Source organism: Aythya fuligula, chromosome 3, assembly GCF_009819795.1.
Source record: "Aythya fuligula isolate bAytFul2 chromosome 3, bAytFul2.pri, whole genome shotgun sequence".
Taxonomy (NCBI): Eukaryota; Metazoa; Chordata; class Aves; order Anseriformes; family Anatidae; genus Aythya; species Aythya fuligula.
The window spans coordinates 54,606,786-54,628,326 of NC_045561.1; the positions used below are offsets into that span (position 1 = coordinate 54,606,786).

Sequence of the window (21,541 nt, forward strand, 5' to 3'; positions counted from 1 at the left end):
CAAAAGGGAAAGCAGGAGTAAATGGTCAGCATTTGCAGACTTAGCTTTTGTATTTGATATTATCTGCCCTTTCCTGATGCTTAGTAAACATCCTTTGCATCTACAGGATCAGTCTGGCTAGATGCTAGAAGCTACTGTGAAATGCTGAGACCCGTAATTTCTGTGGATTTAAAAATGTCTGTGGATGTTCAGTGCTTTGCAAGACTAGGTTTTAAAGACAGGTGTATAGATAAATATCTGTGTAGTATTTAATGGTATATATATGTATATATAATTTTACACTAATTATAAAATATTAAGTCAAAAATACGGAAATCAAATTAGATCATCAGAAAGAGAGTACATCTTAATGATTTATCTGGTTAGTTCAGGAAAGAAACTTCCAACATCAATTAGTACCATTTTTACTGCTGTGTTTAATGGTACACTTCACAACACAGGACTTGACTACTGAATTAGATCATTGGCCCTTCAAGTCCAGAAATGCTAGCTATTGCTGTTACTAGAGGAAGGCAGAGAAACCTAATATAGTTCACCTTGCCAGTTGTTAAATGCTATATATGGGTAAGAGATGGTATCCTGACATTTTTAGTGATCAGCTCATGCCCCCCAGCATCATAAAGATTTGATTACTTTTAGCTCAGAAACTTTATTACAGGTAAATCGTATCATGCAGCTGCTCTGCCTCGTACAGCGAGATTGCTCCCGTAGCCTGACTCGGTATCAAAAATAAAGCAAGGGGGACACATGGGATGTTCTGGAGAATTGTTAATGTTTGCTTATCACATGGAAATGTATTTTATTTTGAGACACTCAGTGTTAATTTGCAATGATAGACATTATGCATTGCCAAAGAATAGATGCTGTTCACTTAGCCTGATTTTTGAAGGATCTTGAGTTACAAATTTGTGTGCTTCAGTACTGATAAGAATTGACATTGAAAGTAAAGGCTTCTGTTTTTGCTGGTATGCCCACATGAATGATCACCGTGTTTATCTGTTCGGGCCTACTGAGAGGCAAAGTGCTTTGCTTGATGAGATTTATTTAAATGCATCCGAGTGATGTTCTTCTAAAAAGTTGTTGCTCCAGCTGCTACGCTCTGCATCTCCTGATTCTGCCCAGAAAGTGACAGGGAACGTAGCTGAGCAGCAGCAGTACATGTTCTCTGAATACGTGCAGCTGATGGGGTCCCAACATGAACAGACCAGCTGCTGGCAGTCTTCTTTTAAATGCCAGTACAGTGGGCATTTAGGCATGAATGTTCCTGTTTGCATTATACAATGTGTTCATTACATACAACTTAGCTGTAAGTCAGTAGGCACAAAGGGCTGTGTAACTGGATTTCAAGCCTCAGCAGGGGCAGTTTATGAAAATCTCTTCTCCTTTAACTCCTGAGTTCTTGCAGGATCTACCAGAGAAATAAAAACACTTCATACAGCCATGCCAACCTGCATACTATTAATGCTATCCCCAAAATATCTTCGCTGACTGGCAGCAATTATGATGTTATTAAACACAGAGAGAAATGTAAGAAACATTTCTTCTGCTGGCATAAAGGCACGAGAACAGTATGGCTAATGATAACCATTGTAACTAGAAAAGTAAAGCTGGAATCAGAAAATCTCAGGCCTCAGGGCAAGTACAAGGCCTCAGGGCAAGTACAAGGTATCGTGGCATGCAAGAATCAGGATTCTTCCCCAGCATCAGCCCAGATGCTCAGATGTTCATAGCCCCTTTATTTCAGTGCTGTCTCCCCTCCTAGGATCATACCTAGCAATTGCACAACTGGCTGAATGAACTTTGGGGCATCAGGTGTTACAGCAAAATACTCTGCTACGACTGGTACAGCTGAGTGAGCCAGTGGCATCATCCAGGATGACAAATGAACTGAGCTGTTACTGCAGATCAGCTGTGTTTGAAGAACTCAGGAACAGATTCTTTGGATATTCTCAGCCTTGCACTGCAAACAAGGCTCGCAGTGGAGCTGTGCAGTCAGCAGTGTAATACAGGGTACTGCCGGGCTAGTCCTGCGTGTTTGAAGTCTGCCTTAATTAATGAAGGGGCCTCACTTCACTCTGCCTCTCATCTAGCTAAAGGATCATTGATCTGTCCCTGCAAGATGCCCTAAAGTGAAAGGACTCGAGCCAGGAATTACAGGCTAAACTGTCTGACAGCTGGTGGCTAGTTTGGAGAGAAAAAATATTTTTCATATCGGTGCTCAAACACTTAAATTGCAGAATAGCGCTGTTATTGCTTTTTAAATTAGTTTTTAGAAGCTGCTTTTTAATTAGAATGGGGTGGGTGTGGGTGGGTGTCAGAGCAAGAGTGAGCGTGCATTTGCTGGGAGATAAATTGCTAACTGAAGAGCACAGGCCCTGGAAGAGTGCAAGGCATTTAAAAGATGCACCATGCAGAAGACTCTCAACAAGCAAAGCTTTTTATGTAGCTATCAGCAGGTTCCTTAATGGTTTTATAACTGTAAATGCTGTCTATGCATTACTTCGTGTGGGAGTAATGAGCATTAGTTAGAAGAGGAAAATAATAATAAAAATAAAAAAAAAGTAAACCAAGACATTAAGTACTTTTTTTTTTTTTTCTTTTGTCTCCTGACTTTTAAACAAACCAGTCTGCTGCAAACCAATGATTCTGCCATTTCTTGTGCTAGGTTAATAAAAACAAGAAGTGGCGTGAGCTGGCAACAACATTGAACGTTGGCACTTCGAGCAGTGCAGCCAGCTCCCTGAAAAAACAATACATTCAGTACCTGTTTGCCTTCGAGTGCAAGATCGAGCGAGGGGAGGAGCCCCCTCCAGAAGTCTTCAGCACCGGAGATACCAAGAAACAACCTAAGATTCAGCCGCCATCTCCTGGTAAGTAGGAAAAACTGCAGCCTCTTACACAACCATTTTTAAATGCGCAAGATATTCACTAGGTTGCAGTTTTTATATTTAGAAGCATGTCTTGCTAATATTAGACAAACTGCGAGGATAAATATGTTGTTGGCATCTTGTTTTCCAACTTGAACCGGCTCCTGAGTTGAGTCAGATTTAACTCTGAGGAGCCATCCACGGTTATGTATCTAGTCTTTGCTCAAGGTGCATGTACCATCATATCTCTAAGATTCAAAGAGTTAAGCTGTTCCAGTAAAAACGATAGCATTCTGCGGGGACGTGCTCGTGCTGTAACACACGAGGCAGCCAGCCCCAGGAGGAGTTTCCATTTATCTAAAGATGAGGCCCTCCTGCCTGCACCTTCATTGCTGTGGCTCTGAAGCTGCATTTTCAGCGTGGCTGTTGCTCGGTAAAACTTCAGTTGGAGGCAGGATGGCAGATGCTGGGCTAATGAGTGGATCTCAGATGGTTGCTCTGATGTGGCTCGCCTTGAATGTGTGGCAGATGGAGGGAGCTGAGAGTATGGTGTATCCCCACGGCCAGACATTGTAGTCTGGAGGCACGCTCTCTATTCTGTTGTTGTTAATCCTGCATGTCAGATAAGTTGTTAGCATCACCATTTTTATCTTCTCTGAAAAATCAGAACGTGAATTGATTGATTTGGGCCATTCTTTTTGCGTGTACAGTGTGGTTTCTTTCTAAATTAATTTAACTTGAGACTTGCAAGATTTGATAGTCATGATTGATATTCAACACAGGAAAATTCTTTAGCAGTGACATTTTAAGCATATAGGAAAAGGTGTTGTAAGTATTAGTCTATTAAGTTGACTTCTGAAAAATTTTCCTGTGATTTGCTGGTTATTAGACTTTTCTGAGCAACAAAATAATTTTGCTAATACCAGCTTTCACATTTACTGCTAGGTAGACCGCCTTCTGTTATTGCCAAGAGAACATAATTCTGGAATGTTGATAGCAGTTCCGTATGTTAGAAGGCAATATTGGAAAAGTATTTAATGACTTAATTTCTGTTATTTCGGTTCACTGGCTGAAAATGGGAGGTGGAGAGTGGGGGACCCAGCAAGCTCTTGAGGTATTTTGCTGGCTGTATCTCCCCAGTTGGAAAACTCCTACCGTGGATACCACAAAATTTGCAAAAGCCTTTATCATCATATAACACAGTTCTGGCCTTTACAAGATCATTTCATATGATAGCGCTTTGTCACTACAGAAGAAGATAAGGAAATAAAGCTTAAATCTTTTTCAGCATGATGTATTTGGTTTAAGGATTTGGGGCAATGTTTAGTGTTAAACACTCCTAGATACATCTCCTTGTGTAATACTTTAAATAGTTCCACTTCCTCATTAATACCTACAGTTATCAGGTACCTCAGTGTTGATAATTTAATATAGAAGATAACTAGATGACTTTGCAAGGTAATTTCAGAATGTGAAGAAAAACACGTAGTACAAGAGGTAAAGCCTATAGTCCAAATGTTTATCAGTCTGAAATGAGCATAGCAAGTCCAGAGTGTGCCCCACTGCAAAAATTATAAGATGTTGCATTTGCCTCTCATTCCCAAGAAGGCTGGTAAGGGGAGTGAAACTGTTTAGACTTGCTAAGGAGTGTCAGGAGGAAATTAATCTCTTTCTAAAACTAAGAAGCAGTACTAAAAATGAAAGGGTATTGTGCTTTGCTCTCTCCTCCCTTGCCCGTCCGCCTCCAACACTGCGCTCAGCAGTTTGTTCGGGGACAAATCCTGTGAATCGGTTGAACTTTGAGATGAAGAATCCTTATTTAAATACGTAGACTGGAAACAAAGGAACAGAAACACCAGACGTACCATTTTTACAGCGTCCTTTTGTGTCACGATGCCACAGATTAAAATGATAAAGTCCGAGTTTAAATTTATCATAACATTCAAGGAAGCTGCCTATGAGGAGAACTGAAACTATTTTTCTAAGATAAAAACACAGCAGGACATAGAGACTGGAAGAGGGGGAAGCAAGCAAAGATCTCAAGGTTTGTTTTGTTGGCTAGAAAAGAACTCGTGTCACTGAATGGACTGCACTTCTGTACGCAGAAAGGCTTTCCCAGTGTGTATCAGCTTTAGTACATGAAATCCCGCTGAGGTATAGATGCTGCAGAGTGCAAGCCTGTTCTTTTTAATAGTCAGCTTTTTTTTTCTCACTCCTTTTTCTTTGGTTTATACCAACATTAACATTTTAACTGCACAAAAGAAGTAGAGTTGTGGATGTACTTTAGATAATCTGTTACTCTTTGGCATTCAGAGGGAGCAGGAGCCCGGTACAACATGGAACAGCAGCCTCGTAAGGTCCTCCTTTTAACCATTAGCCTCTGTTGTGCAGTTAGCTCAGTGCAGGCAGAACCACTTTGAAGCAGACACCATTTGCATAGAAGTAGTTGGCAGCATTAGTGCTTGGGTAATTTGATAAAAAAGCAGGGGGATTTGTCTCAGAGAGGGGGTGTTGTACTTTGTCCATGAGAAACAGTGCAAAAACCATAGGAAGCAGAGCCCAGCAGAAGAACCTGGTCGGGAAAAGGTTGTGATGTGCAAGGCAAATCTGGGGGACTGCGATGCAGCAGTGTGGGTTCGTGTGTTAGTCCATTTGCTTGTATTTGGGAATTCCCATCACTTTTGGTTTTTACATCATTAACTCTAATAAGGTAAATGATATGTAAAGGAGAGAATAGTTTAGTGCTGTGTACAGTGCAATTCAGGGTAGTGTCAGCAATTATATGAAGTTGAAAAAGGGAGTCAGAGTAGCCAGCGTTGGCACTGTAGCCAAGGCAGTAGTGATAGGATTAGCTGCCTATTGTAATAAACGTCCTGGCTCTATAGTACTGTTGGAGCCTCTTCTGTCCTTTCAGAAAACCGCCAGGCAGAGGTGGGGGCCTGAAGGTCTTGCAGTGTGTCTTGCACTGCTCCGAGGCTGTGCAAGCTGGAGACGTGCTTGTGGTAGGCTGAGACCTTGATATCACACTTTGGGTCTGTCGGGGTGAGGTAGTACCACCGTGGTGGACACCACCAGCAGATGCCTAATGCCAGACTAGCTATTAGAGGACCCCTGCTGGCCCTGTGTCCTGGCTGTTGTGTCTGTGCCAAGGTCCATGCCAACTGTTGGGTGTTATTTTGCTGTGCAGGCATTCCTTTGGAGAGAAAGGCACCGTAGGCCTTCGTAAGCATCCTTCTGGGGCTCCAGTACTTTCCAGAAGTGGGTACAAAGACAAAATGCGCTTCCCATCATGAGCATTTGATAGTTTTGACCCAAATGGACAAATCCAGTGGCAAGTCCTGAACTGAAAGATTCCCTGGCAGCGGAGAAGCAGGCCCTGGGGAGAGGGACAGCGGGGGGGACACGGCGCGACGCAGCCCTTCAGTGAGTGGCCCCAGAACCAAACCCATCCCTCTTTGGCGGCGGGTGGCCGACCGCCCTGCTGTTATTAGCGGGCAGGTGATGCCACGCAGCGTGCCACCAGGCCAGCCGAGGAATCCCCATGGAAGACGGATGGGCGAGGGGTCGGAGGACGTGGGGGCAGGCAGAGGTGCCCCCACGCCCCGCCGGGGGGGCCCAGCCGCAGCCAGCGGCCCCCAGCCCGGCCAAACTGGGGCACGGGGCTCGTGCTGTGTGAATTATCTTCCCAGCGTGGCGGCTGGCTGCTCGCTCTGAAGTATGCGAATGTGCTTAACCTTCAGTAACCTTCCCATTGTTTACTTTAGAGTATACATTTGTAGCTTCTGGCAAAAGGTAGGGATATCCTAGAGAGCGCGTCAGGCCTCCTATTAATGGCGTTTCAAGAGGTTGAATTCTTTTTTTTTTTTTTCCTGGAGGGAAAAAATTGCTGGCAAGAGAAATCTTTTTTATATATTTATTTTTTTAACTGCGTCTTTCTGGTAAATCAAGGGTCTTTCCTTAAAGCAGCCTGTGCTGCCATTCGGGCTTTGCAAGGAAAAAGCTGTGGCAGTCCTGCAATTCCGTGCTGCCGCTGAGTGAACTGCGGGAAGAGTTTGTAGGACTGTACTTCTCACTAACAGAAATGCTCCTTTTATTTCCTTTTGGATGGATTTTAAATTCCTAAAAGCATACTCTTACAGATCTGCTATGACACTTGAGAGAGAAGCATCACTTAGACATGGACGTGAGATGAAGAATTCATTAGCTATGTATACGTAGGTTTTTTTCCTGGACGTCCACAAGTCAGCTGCAGTCATGTACACAGAGATTACCTATTCTAAAAGAACATTAGTGTTTGTCTTCCTTATTCATTCTTTGCTTAGTACTGAAGCTTAGAAAGCACTATAAAAGATAGGGCTTCTGTTTCAGGATGTCCACGATCAAAACGAAACGGCTAGCATAATAAAATACCTTCAAGAATAGATATAAGGACTTCAGAGAACAGATTAACAAATGTAAAATCTAAGGTAAAACATGAAGAAAGGAATATGTCGCTTTCTTACAAAGAAGAGGGTTGTTTCCATATCCTTGAAAACTAGAAAACATTGCTAATAGCAATGTGTGTGAAATGTATTAGTATGTGTGAGGGAACATAAGTAATCTGCATTTAGTGTGTGCACATACTATATCCAAAAACTGGTCAAAGCATATCTTTTTGTTGCAAAGCCTAGTGCTCAAATGTTAAGAAATGCCAAAAGTGAGATATAGTCTTTGTAACCTTAATTATGTTTCCTTGTGCATCTACAGTTCAATACACTCTTAATCATGCGGTCACACTGATATTTTTTCTGTGAAATGTCTGTGTCATTCAGTGCACAAAATAAACAAATGTTCAACAAATGAGAAGTTATTCAGTATTTTGTGTTACCCTCACCTTTCAATAACTGTACCACAGTTTTCAGACAGCCTCAAACAGAGAATTATAACTTTACTCCTTGTTTGTTTGTTTTTTTTCTTTTGGTCCTCATTTTAATTGTATTTGAGGGCTTTAAAAGCATCGATCAACCTTTGCAATATCCGTCTGAGAGGAAAAGGAGTATGATTCCTGTTCTACAGATGAAGAGCTGAGCCACCAAAAAAATTTACATCATGAATATCAGCTCATTCTGGGTGCCAGTTTTCTAAGTTTTGCCATGTATCACCCTTTACATGATCTCACCTGTTGCTTTATTGTGTTCTGCCTAGCCACAAATCAACATCTCTAAAGAGACTCTCTGAGGAAAGGACCACACATCTAAGAACCTCTTGTGAAAAAAAAATAATTTCACTCATATGCCCAGTATTGCACATGAAATTTCTACAGGAGCAAGCAAAAAAAATAGCTTGAGGGGAAGATCCATCTGGATAACTTCCTTGTGATTGTCTGAAGCATGGTAAATGTTTAAGAAACTGAAAATCACATCCTACAAGAAAGAGTTACATTACTTAAAGAATGTAGGTCATACCCACTCTTGGGCTCGTCTTGTTAGCTGATGACCTGATCCAGAGGTTGAAACCATTGCAGGCCCTAGTCTGGGGTAAGTGTGCCTTACCCAGCAGGGACCTAGGGCAAAGCACGTTCACAAAGCAATACCAGAAACTTGGCACTTCTTGTAATAGTATTTACCTTCCATTTTTCAGATATTTATAAACAGTTGTTTAGCAGGGGGTCAGGGTCAGGGCCAATAACTATAACTACCACCCAGCAGACAGAAATTTAACTTGCAGGTTCTCTGTTGGACATCCTTCTGTTTTTAAATCTTTCCTTGAAGAGGTTTCTAAAAACCACATTATTCCTAATAAAGATACAATGTATTCTAGCAGCCCATAAATAATGAAAGAATATTTTGCTTGTTTTATTTCGGTTTACTTTAGATATGAATTCGGTTTTTGCTCAGGTAGAATAAGGAAGAACTTAATTGCTGCATAAGAGCCACTCATAAGAGAAATGTGCAGGGTGAAGCAATATCATGTTTTACAGTACGTGTATGGATAAACTAAGATACTTGCTTACATAGCTCTAATATGACAAGATGGTGTGTGACAACTCAGAAATGCCTTCGAGCTTTTTAGAAGTAATCTAGAACTATGTTTAAAGCAGAATAGGCCTTGAAATACAAAAGGACAAGAGAATGGTCCTGTGTTACTCAGGGGGTCATATATACAAAGGGTTCATTTTATGTGAACATGAAGATCTGCTTTATTATTTCATGGATTTGTTTCGTTATAGCACTAAAGCCTTCAGTCAACTGTAGCCTGAATTGTCGCAAATGTTGTTGTTACTGTACTAATGCAATCAGAGAGCTTTTCTTGAACTTTTTTTGAACGTCATTTCTATGTGAGCGCAATCCAAACATGCCTTAGAAAGTTGAGGACAGGAACAACATGGTCTACAAAATGTGCATTTTACATATGCACTTGCTACTGAGACTGATTTCCAGATAGTGGAACATGTGTTACAGATATAAATGAAACACATAAAAAGGGTGTTCTTCAGTTAAAAACAAGCTCTGCCTGTCAAGATGATGAGTGTTCTAGGAGTCTGAGTCAATTATAAACTACTCTCTCTTTCACATGCAGAAGAAAAGCCCATACTGCTTCTTGCAATTTTTCCTCTAACAGTAATTTATAAAGTTTTGTTAATTGGCTGTTGAACGTAGATAGTCAGGCACTATAAAATGCTTACGTGACAGTTCATAAGAAAAGAAAAAAGAAAAGAAAAAAAAAGACCTCTCAAGTCAAAGCCGTGTCTTTCTAAGTCTATTAGGTCTGTGATTTTTTCTGTTTGAAAATTGCATCCATAGACTTGACCCTACAACTTCTCGGGACGAATTCCTGCTACGAGCACCAAACAAGCAGACAAGGCCAGTCTGATCCAAGGTTTAGACACTGTTAATGATACCCTTCTACTGCCTTCTAAATCAGAAAAATACCACATCAAATATTTGGAGTGGGGGGGATAATCCGCTCAGTATTCATACAAAAAGAGTAATTTCAAGTGTGTACTTTAAAAGACTGGTCTGAACGTGTTTTACCATTAGCTTATGTGATGTATTCATTTAATGCTCTTTTTGCTGTTGGAATAGAACAGTCCATGATTTCTCCACTCGTTGTCACATCAGGATTATAGGTATTCACCATGGTTGAGGAGGACAGTAGTGCAGGTACACTACTACTCTCTGAGACCTCAACCTAAAAGTTTTCGCAGGTGAAATAGGTGGCTTTGCAGAACTGACCTGGTCTTGTTACACATGCTCTGAGGTGATCCTAGCTACATTTTGTTAAGTTGTATTTTGCTACTTTTACAATTTTAATAGGAATGTGTGCCACAGCTCCTGTTCGTATTCTACTTCCAGTGGTTGCTTTCTGCTTATCCCAGATTGTCTTTTGCATTTCTGGAACACAATCTTTTGCCATGCTGTCTCAAAACTGACACAGAGTTGCAGCATGCCACCAACCATTTGCCATGTTTCACCTCAGAAATGTCTGCCTTCTAGTAGTAAATGAAATTATGTTCTTATATTAATACAGCAGTTTAAATTTGTAGGAGAAGCTTCTGGCTGAAATTTGCCTTATGAATGTCTGTGTTGTGGTAGTGATTATATAAAGAAGCTGTGCCAAAGAACAACCTTTAATTTACTCTGTTGTAAACTATAGACAATTAAGTCTGTATCTCTGACCTCTGTTTTAAATGATCCTTCATCTAGATGATTTCTATTCATGTTGCTTCAGGCATCAGATTTAATTCATGGTTCTAGGAAAGATGATGGCTATTATTGCACAGCACATCTTGATCTCAGAGGATCTGTGGAAGTTATAAAGTATTGAGATGCATGGTATAAGCAGGCTCATGGGGGAAAGAACCAGTTTCTCTCACTGATGATTATTATTTCCACAGTAATTTGGCTTCTACCTTTTAATATTTCCTTTTTTCTTTCATCTCCCAGCTAATTCTGGTTCCTTACAAGGTCCACAGACTCCACAGTCTACTGGTAGTAATTCCATGACAGAAGTGCCAGGCGATTTGAAGCCCCCAACACCAGCATCAACACCTCATGGACAGATGACACCTATGCAGGGTGGCAGGTATGAGAAGAGCTTTGCTTCATTTTCTCTTACGCTGTAGTTCTGCAACAGTTTAAGCCTTTTCCCATCTGCTCAGGAACTCATTTGATTCTGTGTTGAACCAGTCCAGCCTTAGAAGTGGCAGAAAATCATCTCTCTTTGGAGAGGAGATTGGGAAAGGGAGGAAGGAGTAGGAACTGCATTAGCTTTCTAAACATCAGAGAAAGATCAAACAAGCACCAGTGCAAAGGAGAGAATGTGAATATGTCAAGAGTGGGGAGGAATGTGGAACCCAGCAGCACCAGCTCAGAACCACAGCCTTGCTTCTTGGGTATACAGGTCCAATTTTCAAATAAGTATTACAATAACAGTGAGGTAGCAGAGTATTCAGCTGGATGGACAGAGAGATCCCTTTCAGTTGTCTATCCTATAAGCCATTCAGGCCAGCTTGATCTGAAGTCTTCTCTCCATTCATAAAGAATCCTTAGCCCACTGAGGTCCAGCAAAAAAAAGTTCTCGTTGACTTCAGCAGGAACCTGAGCTTTGAACTATTTACAGAATCATTCAGAACTTAACATACATAGATTCTTTTTTCTTCATCTCCAATAGCTCGGAAAGGATAACCAGAAATTTCTTAATCATCTGTAATTCAGGCTGAGTTTTCTTCCACTGTGAAAAACATTTTCTTTTGTATTAAGAATAAATCTGCTAGTTAATAGTGAAAATCCATTTTCCAAGCCAAATTTGTAATGGCTTCAGAATAAAGCTGTCTGCAGCCATAAAAGTTAGTGCCTCTGCATATAACAGGAAATGGTATTTGGGAGGTAAATCAAATGTAGCTGTTTAGTCTTTAGTAGGAGAGCAAGGGAATGGTAAATTGGTAACCTTACAGTCATTACCTTTCAATTGGTAAATTTGAAACTGATCAACAGTAATACTATTTTTACACAGCATATAATTAACCTGTGCTTGTGAGGACAACAGCTTAGTGAAATTTCAGAAAAGTTTAGACTTCTACATGACTAATAGGAACATGCGCAGTTGAATTAGATGAAAAACACTGGTCTTTAATGTAAGTAGTCAGATAAGCGTGGGGAAAAAAATGGGTAGATTTTTTAATGATGGTGAAAGTTGTTTGCATCTTCCTCAGGTATGTGCTGCACTGCTGAAGACAGCGTCATGGACTAGGCATATTATAGTCCAGTCTGTTTTCACAGTTCTTACAAATCTATGGTGATGTTAATGCCTCTTTTTTCTCCTCTTCTAGAAACAGCGCAGTTAGTGTGCACGATCCCTTTTCTGATGTAAGTGATTCAGCATTCCCGAAGCGAAACTCCATGACGCCAAATGCACCATACCAGCAGGGAATAAACATGCCAGATATGATGGGAAGGATGCCATATGAGCCGAATAAAGATCCTTTCGGTGGAATGAGAAAAGGTATTTTCTTTGTGGGAGTTTAAGTGTTCTTACATCGATTTAATCAGGGTATTCTAGTCATCAGAATGAGCTGCACACTTTGCTGATTCTAACACTGGCAAAATGGCATGCTTATAGCAAAAAGAGAGATGCAGTGCAATTGTGTTTCATTCTGCTCTGATCATATTTCCCCCTCTCAGAGTCATATTGTGTATTTTAGAGGAACTTAACTGTTTCCTGAAACTGTTTCTAGGAACACATTTCAGGAACGATGGCATAAATTCCTAGGGTAAGATTTTATGCAATGCAGTATGCTTCTTGAAGGTGGTTAGCTACTCTGCAAATCAGATCCTGGACTTCATTGTTAGAATATGAAACTCAGAAGCAACAGGCCTGGTTGTAGTAGGGCTGAACTGGAAATTCACTGTGTGGAACTGAGCAAGTCTCCTTATGTTGTCTGTCTGTTTACATATTTTTCAGAATAGGAAAGCTAGTTTTTTTCTCCCTTAGACAACCCTTGAAAAAAAGTGATAAACATGCTCAAAGGTTGTTCATTTTTTAGAAAGCAAAAATTAAAATTAATGTCAAACCTGACTCTTATCCTTTTGGGCACTTAACCTACAGGTGTATTTGTGGATTCTATAAAATGTGCTTAAAATGAATCAGTCTTGCATACCTTGTATATAGGAAAGTGGGAGGAAAGAACACAAGTAGGGCTCACAATGGCTTCAAAGAGAAAAGTAGATGGAGGAGATGAAATTAAGAAGTGGAATCACAAAGAGAGCAAAGGAGAGACGTAGGAAGAAGAGGCCCATAAATCAAGGGAAGAATTTTACGGAATGGAATGGAATGGAATGGAATGGAATGGAATGGAATGGAATGGAATGGAATGGAATGGAAGGGTTGAAAGGGACATACAAGGATTGAGCCCAACTGCCTGATATGTGATGAGTCGAGGAGATATGTTAAAAGAGATAGTTAGCCTGATGTGATTTTTCAAACCTTTCCTTTAAATCCTTTCTCCTAGACTGTGGAGACTAGCACAAGATGGTTAGAGTAAGGGGAAGGTCCTCTCTGTCTTAGATTCATTTTAGTTGTTATATCCATCTGAGATTAAGTGGGCTTATTCCTTCAGTAAGCAAGTTCTGATATATGTAGGTATATAAGTGCTTTATGAGAAAAAGCAGAACCTAATCCCTACAGCTTTATAATTCAAACTATGAGACTTGCTTTCATCTGTTTGTAGGGTTCATGTTTGCGGTCATATTTAGCATTGTTTGGGGTGAAAAGAGTAAGAGCAAGTTCATCTTCAGCTATAAAGACCACAGGGAAGAAGCTGCCTTGGTGCCTGTTGAGTTCAGCTCGATATGATGAGATTACTTTCTTTGTTTGCAGCTCCTATATAATATTATAACCATCATCTTGGTAGTGGTGCTGCTTCATGTGTTTTCATCAGGCCCTGGAGAGCTTGTCAGACACCAGCTAATTCTCCTTGGCAGTGTTAGGGATCTGAACATTATTTTAAAATATATCATTTAATAAAAAGATATCTTCAAACACCCAGAATAATATATTTAATTTCCTTTACTGTTTCAGTGCCTGGAAGCAATGAGCCTTTCATGACCCCTGGACAAATGCCCAACAGTGGAATACAGGATATGTATAACCAGAGTCCATCTGGAGCGATGTCCAACATGAGCATGAGCCAGCGACAGCAGTTCTCTTATGGAAGTGGCTATGACAGGAGGTGAGTTAATCTTTAGGAGAAAGGAAAGCCCATTAATGAAAACAATCATCTCCCCTTCTCATTTTCCCATCTCACCTTGCAGAGAACATATCGGCCTGTATTTCCTACAGCATCTTGCTAAATCACTGGGAGTTAAACCATTGGTAGTGACAGTGTCTAGCTGTTCACAGGAACTAATAAAGAGGAATTGTTACACTTCAGAAGTCACTCAAGCTGCAGCAGATCAGCAAATGGTGTGTTTGGCAGCTGCCTTCAGCTGGCGGCTGGGCTGGGCTGTGATGATGTAAAGTAGCACTTGAGCTAGTCTTCTTGCCATGTTTTCACCTAAACAGTTGTTGGTGGGCTTTTTTTGAAAAACAAAACAAACAGCCTAACTGTGTTTGGTTTGTGGTCTGTTAGTGGATTGTCTTTGGAAATTCTGGAGTCTGTTGTCTGAGCTGTAGAGGCACTAGTCTTTCAGCGTGTCCATCAGGACCCTAGTAAGTTTGCCTTTCAGTGAAGTAAGCAAGAATAAATTTGGTTCTCTTTTGTTTATGCTGGGAAAGCCTTTGGAAAAAATAATAATAAAGAAAAAAACAGTGAAATCACTGATGAATGAGCATTGTTACATAGCAAGCAGAGAGGTTTGAGACTGTTTGTATTTTATCAAGCATTCCAGTAGGTTTTGCAGCTCTGGCTATATTCCCACTTTTATTCTCATTGGATTGTGTACTTTAGCTTCCTTTTTTGTTTCCTGGTGGTAGCCAAAGTGATGCAGTGTTGGACTTTTAAGTGTAACAGCGGAGTAGAGTTTTCACCCATAGTTTGATGTAGTGGGTGTGTAGGCAAACACAACTGTCATGTTCAACAGGTCATATTGCTGGGGAGTCAGTGAGATTAAAGTTTCCAGCGGAAGGTGATAAGTCAAGCAAATGTTTTCTTTAAGGGGTGTGTTTTGTTTTCTTGGCAATTTTGGAGAATAAGTGCTTTTTACAGAATGAGGTTTCCTTTGTCATTTTTTAGGTCGGATCATGGGCTGGGTCCTGAAGGCAGTATGGGACCACCTGGTCAAAGCAACATGGTGCCTTCAAACAGTGACCCAAGCATGTACTCTCCTAATCGTTACCCTGGCCAGCAAAGGTGAACACTGATTTCTCTGTTTGTAATATCTGCAATAACCAGCTAATGAGTGCTAGCAGCCTCTGTGGGAGCACATAGAATATGCGGCCTCTTGGTGTTGCTTATGCTTTCTCTATTCTTATTTAGGCTTTTACCTTTGGTTCAGCTTCTTGGGGGTACAGAGGCTTGGGAGAATCAGTTGGCTTTGTGTAGCTATAGCATCATAGACGTTAGAAAAGGAGTATACATACTGTCTTATGTATCTCCCTGCCAACACTGAACTGAACATTTATTATAGCCCCAAGTTCTCCAGTGCAGCATCAAATGACACCAATTCTGAAGCTTCCACAGCTTCATTTGGATTGTGGTTATTCTGTGGCTAACAAAACTAACATTTAGAAAATGTTTCCTTATGTATATAATGTACGTGTACCTTTGCACATTTTTATCGTGTAGCACATAAAATCTTTGACAAGTGTAGATAGTTCCTATCAGGTATATTGTTCTTTTAACTGTCATTAGGTATTTTCTCTCCATCCACATGATAATTTTAGGAAATACTAAGCAGCTATTGCTTTCACTCTGGTCAACACACAAAAACTGTAAATTTTCTGTGTTTTTGGAAAAGCCATGTCCCATGAGATCTTTTAATGCATCAAGTTCCCCAGTCTTCTTTATTTCCTTTATTTCTCTGACTCTCTGTGTTATATTACTTCCATAATTATACTCAAATGGTAGCTATGTTCTTACTGGTAATGTACAGAGTGGAATTACTGACATACTGGTCTGCAATACAGTGTTAATTTTTCAGTCTAAATACTTTCCAAGCACTTCATTTCAGCAAATTAAATTTCATTCAGAGATGCTAAAAATGCTGCAGTTGCACTGCAGTGCCCCTCAGAGGTCATAAGGGGCCACAGGTAAGTTTCCAAGTGCAGCTCAATTCTGCCTCCTGTGTGTATGCTTCATTTATGTAGCTTTAATTAAAAATTAAATGAATTTTAGCAAAATCATAAAAGTACTGTTTTCACTCAGTGATAACATGTTTAAATGTTACATATTGTAATATAATGATATTTATACTAACTTTCTGTCACTGTGGTCCAACTAAATTTAGAATCACAGAATTTCACTTTAAATCAGCAGTTAGGTATTGATTATATACCAAACTTGCATACCTCTAAGTTGATAACATTTTTAATCCAGGAAATAGTCTTCATGGAGATCTACTCTTTAAACACAAGCATCTTGACTCGCAACATCTGAGCTATACATCAAGTACTTGTCCTGCTACAACTGGTTCCCAGCGTCACTGTAGCTACCTGTCTTACCTCTTTGCTGACCATACTCTGTTTCCATTCCTGACAGCTACCCCTAAATCTCTCTGCTGCATCTTCATTGCTTCTCCTTCCTTCTATCTGCTTTACCTCCTTCCTTTGACTGCCAGCTCCAGCAGAGCTTACTGCACTAGGCTCGGGACCATACCACACTGTACCTTCACTGTGTTTCCAAATATCTTCAACGTGCAAGATCATCAGAGCAATTTCCTTTTCCTGGTGGCTTGGAAATTCCATCAGCTCTAAGTGTTGATTTGAATGCTTCATTTTAGGCATGAACCGTACGGGCAGCAGTATCCAGGACAAGGACCTCCCTCAGGACAGCCACCATATGGAGGACATCAACCTGGAATGTATCCACAGCAGCAGGTAGGAAAAGGGGAAACAGTTATATTCATAATATTTGTTTAATAAATGTCACCCCAAAGTTCTGTATACACTCAAAACATTGTTTATAGAATGTATGTCTTTTGGCACAAAGGAGCACTGTAGTTCTGGTCAGAATCACAGCCCATATGGATAAGCAGTATATATGCAGCTATAGGAGAATATGTTCATAACACTGAAAGAGCATAAATTTTAACAGATGTTCTGTGGCTTTGTTTGTGTATCAAGTGAATGTCCCAAGTTAATAACCAGCAGACTGGGAAAGTATAACTCATAGGCTAGTAAAGTGATGCTGCCTCACTTTCAGAAACAAATAGGAAAGCTGCTTGACTGGCAGGTTGAAGGGCCTCAAATTATGTCATGCAGCCAAGTGAACCCAACAGAAAACCGGAACAGAGTAAATCATGCAGTACTCGCAATTATTTTGAATGTTGTGGTCATGTGCATTACCTATCTTTAATATATATCAGATGGTATATTCCCTGTGTGTTCTCTCAAGTAATATGTTACCAATACATGAGAGGTGTTATTAGTGTTAAAAATAACTTAAACGTTTTGTACATTTCAGTCTCTCAGTGTAAAGTCTTCGAAAATGCAAATGATACACAAATTTAAGGTTTTTGTAAGATGCATCATTACTACCTTGTGGGTGAAATCCCTTCTTGTAAGTCAATAGCAATACTACACTGACTTCAACAAGGTCAGAGTTTCATCTTGCATGTTATGAGTTCCAGTTATACAGTAATCAAAATTAGCTTCCAAAGTAGAAAGCATTTCCGTATAATACAATGTCAGAATGTAAACTTGTTTTCAGACAGTTCCAAATAGTCCTTTTCAGCTTGGGGTAGAGTTTTACTAAGAAATTTAGGAAAGAGAAAAAAGAGCTTTTAGGTTACATTGTACTAAAAAGGCTTAAAATGTTCAATTTCTTACCTATCTCTTTGGTTCAAACATCTCTAAAATAGCATCATCAAAAAAGTAATGTGCTGTTCTTTTCAATGAGCATATACTAGCAGCTGAGATGATTTAATGGGGAAATTGCAAAGATGCATAACAGAACAGTTTGAGATATTCCATGCTAACGTATGTAGGTTATATATTAACTACATGTTCATTTAAGCAAGAAGGCAGCTTAAATTTGTGTGTGTGTGTATATATATATTTGGTCCTGTCCCTAGTGCTGTTCATGTGCTTTGTATAATGCCTCTTGAATGCAAAATGCATTCATTCAAGCGTGAATGCAAAAAAGCATTGAAGAATGAAGGGCGAGAATCCTGGCCTTGGCCCCTCCCAGAGGGGGCTCCCACTCCCGGAGGATTCCCCCTTTCCACTTAGCTGGGAATCAGGTTGCCCCTTCCTTACTCTATTTCCTAAGTTTCACTCTGTAGCGTTCAAGAAGAATGTGAAAAATGGCCCTTTCAAAGCCTTATCTGCAGCCTGAAGGCTAGGGAATGACTAGGAAGGAGGTGCTTGGAGCATGAACCCCTGGGGCTAATGAAGCACTTTGAGCCACTTTTTTCAATTCCTGTATGAATGCTTGTAGCCTGAGAGTTATTACACAGCAGGTGACCGGTGTTGGTGTCTTTTTGTCTGTTGCAAGATCTCACAATTCCACTTTCCCAGTGGAGAGAGGCACATTGTGTAGCCTCGGTCAACCCACTGAACCTTTACACAGGAGGGGGAATCAGGTGCACCACTGCCCTCCGCACTGGTTACCTTTAGGCATAAAGCAGGATGTACTTGCCACTGTAGTTGCCACTACATAGACAAGAGCACTGAACAGCTTTTATAAAGGCACGTGCTTCATTCCCAAGTGTCTGCTTTAAGCATTCTGAATCACTCAGGTAAAACAAACACCTTCTTAGATGTGGCAACTACCAAGTCAGTTCTCAAGGTATGAATTGGCCCAAAGCGTGGAATTTGCCACAGCAAGTAGCTTATGTAAGGCTGAAAAGGTTATTCTCAAATAGCCAGACAGCTCTACTGCAAGTTAAAAAGAAATAAAAAATACTTTTGAGCAATGCAGCAGTTGCATTTTTATGTGCACCAAAGTTGGAAGATGAGTTTATGAATCCCAGGGCTGTTTTAACTGACCCATATTGAATACATACTGAATTTTATCTATATGTAGATATAGATACCAGGGGAGCCATAACTTTGAACTTACCATAGATCATATATTCAAAAATTGCCCCTTTAATACAAATGCTGCATTCGGAGTGGTTTGAACTGTGCAACAAATTCCCAAAGGATTCCAGGACCCCTGCAAACTTTACCACTTTCCCCTCAAATTGCAACATCTTTATTTTTGTCCTGCTGTCTTAAATCCAAACAAACTCGTATGATTTAAAACCAGCTCGTCTCCCCCCACAGTGTAACAGCTTACCTCACACAACATTCCCCAGTTGAGAGGGTGAGAAACAAAGACGGAATAAACCATGGGTGGCAGCTGTTAGTTACATTGCTTCATTCATCACTGATCAGCAGTGTAAGAACCTGCATAAACTCGAGTAGAATGTTGGGATGTGACCGGCTTTTAAAATAATCTCACATGAAATTAAACGTGCTTAGGATGATTAGGGAAGGAGGGCTGGTTGCCCAAGCAGGACCGTGTTTCCAGGAATTATGCAGAGTAACAAATGAAGGAGAATTTTTCTCCTAATAGTATAGGTATTGTGTGTAGCTTATGCTCTGTCATAATCTGGTGTTTCAACCTTACATGCTTGTGGCATATCCTGTTATTTTAAGAGTTCATTCAGTGCTTGTCCCTTGAAGAGATTAAGTCATTGAGTGGTTTTGTTTTAAAATTTGTCTTCTTAGAGGACTAAGCATAAAAAAAGAGTGAAAATATCTTAGTTGGTGAGGACTGCTGCCTTTCTATGCGTGTCTTAAATGGTCAATGGAATTTTATCTGACAGATAGGAAAGGAAGGGGAAAGGGGGAAAACAAGAGCAAGCGTAAGAAAATTCAGCCCAAGGATAAGTTTCCTGTCAATATTAAGTTACAAACGCAGCACAACAGAGGCTTAAAAAGAAAGCCCTCGATCAAGCCTAACTAGCAGTGTGTGCCTGACTGGAAGCAGCATGATCCTTCCAGAATGAGGAGCCTTCAGCTTTTTAAATGAGCTTCCAGACGATCTATTTGATTGTGTATGGAGCAAAAGTGACAAATCTTCTTCCCTTTTTTTTCTTTTTTCCAGAACTACAAGCGACACATGGATGGCATGTATGGGCCCCCAGCCAAGCGCCATGAAGGGGATATGTATAACATGCAGTACGGCAACCAGCAACAGGAGATGTATAACCAGTACAGCAATGCTTACACTGGGCCTGACAGGAGGCCCATGCAGGGACAGTATCCGTATCCGTATAACAGGGAGAGGATGCAGGGCCCAGGGCAAATGCAGCAGCACGGAATACCTCCCCAGATGATTGGTGGCCCCATGCAGTCGTCATCCTCCAGTGAAGGTCCTCAGCAGAACATGTGGCCAACACGAAACGATATGCCTTACCCTTACCAGAACAGGCAAGGTCCAGGAGGCCCTGCACAGGCCCCGCCGTATCCAGGGATGAATCGCACTGATGATATGATGGTACCTGACCAGAGGATAAACCACGAGAGTCAGTGGCCTTCTCATGTCAACCAACGTCAGCCTTCTTATATGTCATCCTCAGCCTCCATGCAGCCTATCACTAGACCTCCTCAGTCATCCTACCAGACGCCACCCTCTATGCCAAATCACATCTCTAGAGCTCCAAGTCCAGCATCCTTCCAGCGCTCTTTGGAAAACCGTATGTCTCCAAGCAAGTCTCCCTTCCTACCCTCCATGAAGATGCAAAAGGTTATACCCACAGTTCCGGTGTCACAGGTCACAGGACCTCCACCCCAACCACCACCGATTAGGCGAGAAATCACCTTCCCCCCAGGCTCTGTAGAAGCATCGCAACCAGTCTTAAAACCAAGACGAAAGATTACCTCAAAAGATATTGGTAAGCATCAAAACAAAAGCCAAATACCGAAACAGGTTGTGAAAAAGGGACTTTGATTTTTATTTTATTTTTTATCTGTTTTTATTTATTTTATTCATTTTTTATTTGTTTGTTTTTATTTTAAACCTATTTTGACAAATAGTTAACGTTGATAACTATTATGTGATAATGTTAAATAAAAATGTAATAACATATGCATCATGACGATGATACCTAAAACTCAGCCCAGCAAATCTGACCTGGAATTAAATCAGTTTTTAATATGGAGAGCAGGGGTGTCAAAAAATGCACATTTGCATTAAAAATGAAGCTTCTCTCAGACTTCCAAAGGTTATGTGTTGACAGTTCCATCAGAGTGTTTGTTAAATCACCAGTGCAACATTTCTACATTCTTGTCCCGTGGAAGCTCACAACAGAGCTAATGCTGTTCCTCTGTGTACTTACAGTGTCTGCCTTCCTTGAGTGGCCCATTTATTCATTCCATATTATTTGTCTTTTTTTTTTTTTCCTCCCCATATTCTTTCCCAAGTATCTACTTATCTTGAATTCCTGTTACGTTTCACACATTCAAGTTCTCATACTTGAAATTCCCATACTCCTGACAGAGTATTCTACTTGTATTTATGGATTGTTTGCTTTGGACAACTTCTCAAA

The 21,541-nt window shown here is 40.6% G+C and overlaps 1 protein-coding gene across 3 annotated transcripts in view; it reads left to right on the plus strand.

The window, feature by feature from the left end:
* ARID1B (AT-rich interaction domain 1B) overlaps nt 1-21,541 on the plus strand; it is a 319,934-nt gene that overhangs the window by 294,185 nt on the left and 4,208 nt on the right. For 2 of the 3 annotated variants that reach the window (XM_032185765.1, XM_032185766.1), the window contains exons 14-19: nt 2,666-2,870; nt 10,793-10,931; nt 12,178-12,350; nt 13,926-14,076; nt 16,784-16,880; nt 20,098-20,887. In XM_032185765.1, the coding sequence (XP_032041656.1) occupies nt 2,666-2,870; nt 10,793-10,931; nt 12,178-12,350; nt 13,926-14,076; nt 16,784-16,880; nt 20,098-20,887 (1,555 nt within the window). Of the gene's footprint in view, nt 1-2,665; nt 2,871-10,792; nt 10,932-12,177; nt 12,351-13,925; nt 14,077-15,078; nt 15,196-16,783; nt 16,881-20,097; nt 20,888-21,541 lie in introns of all 3 variants that reach the window. The other variant, XM_032185764.1, reaches the window with a different exon arrangement.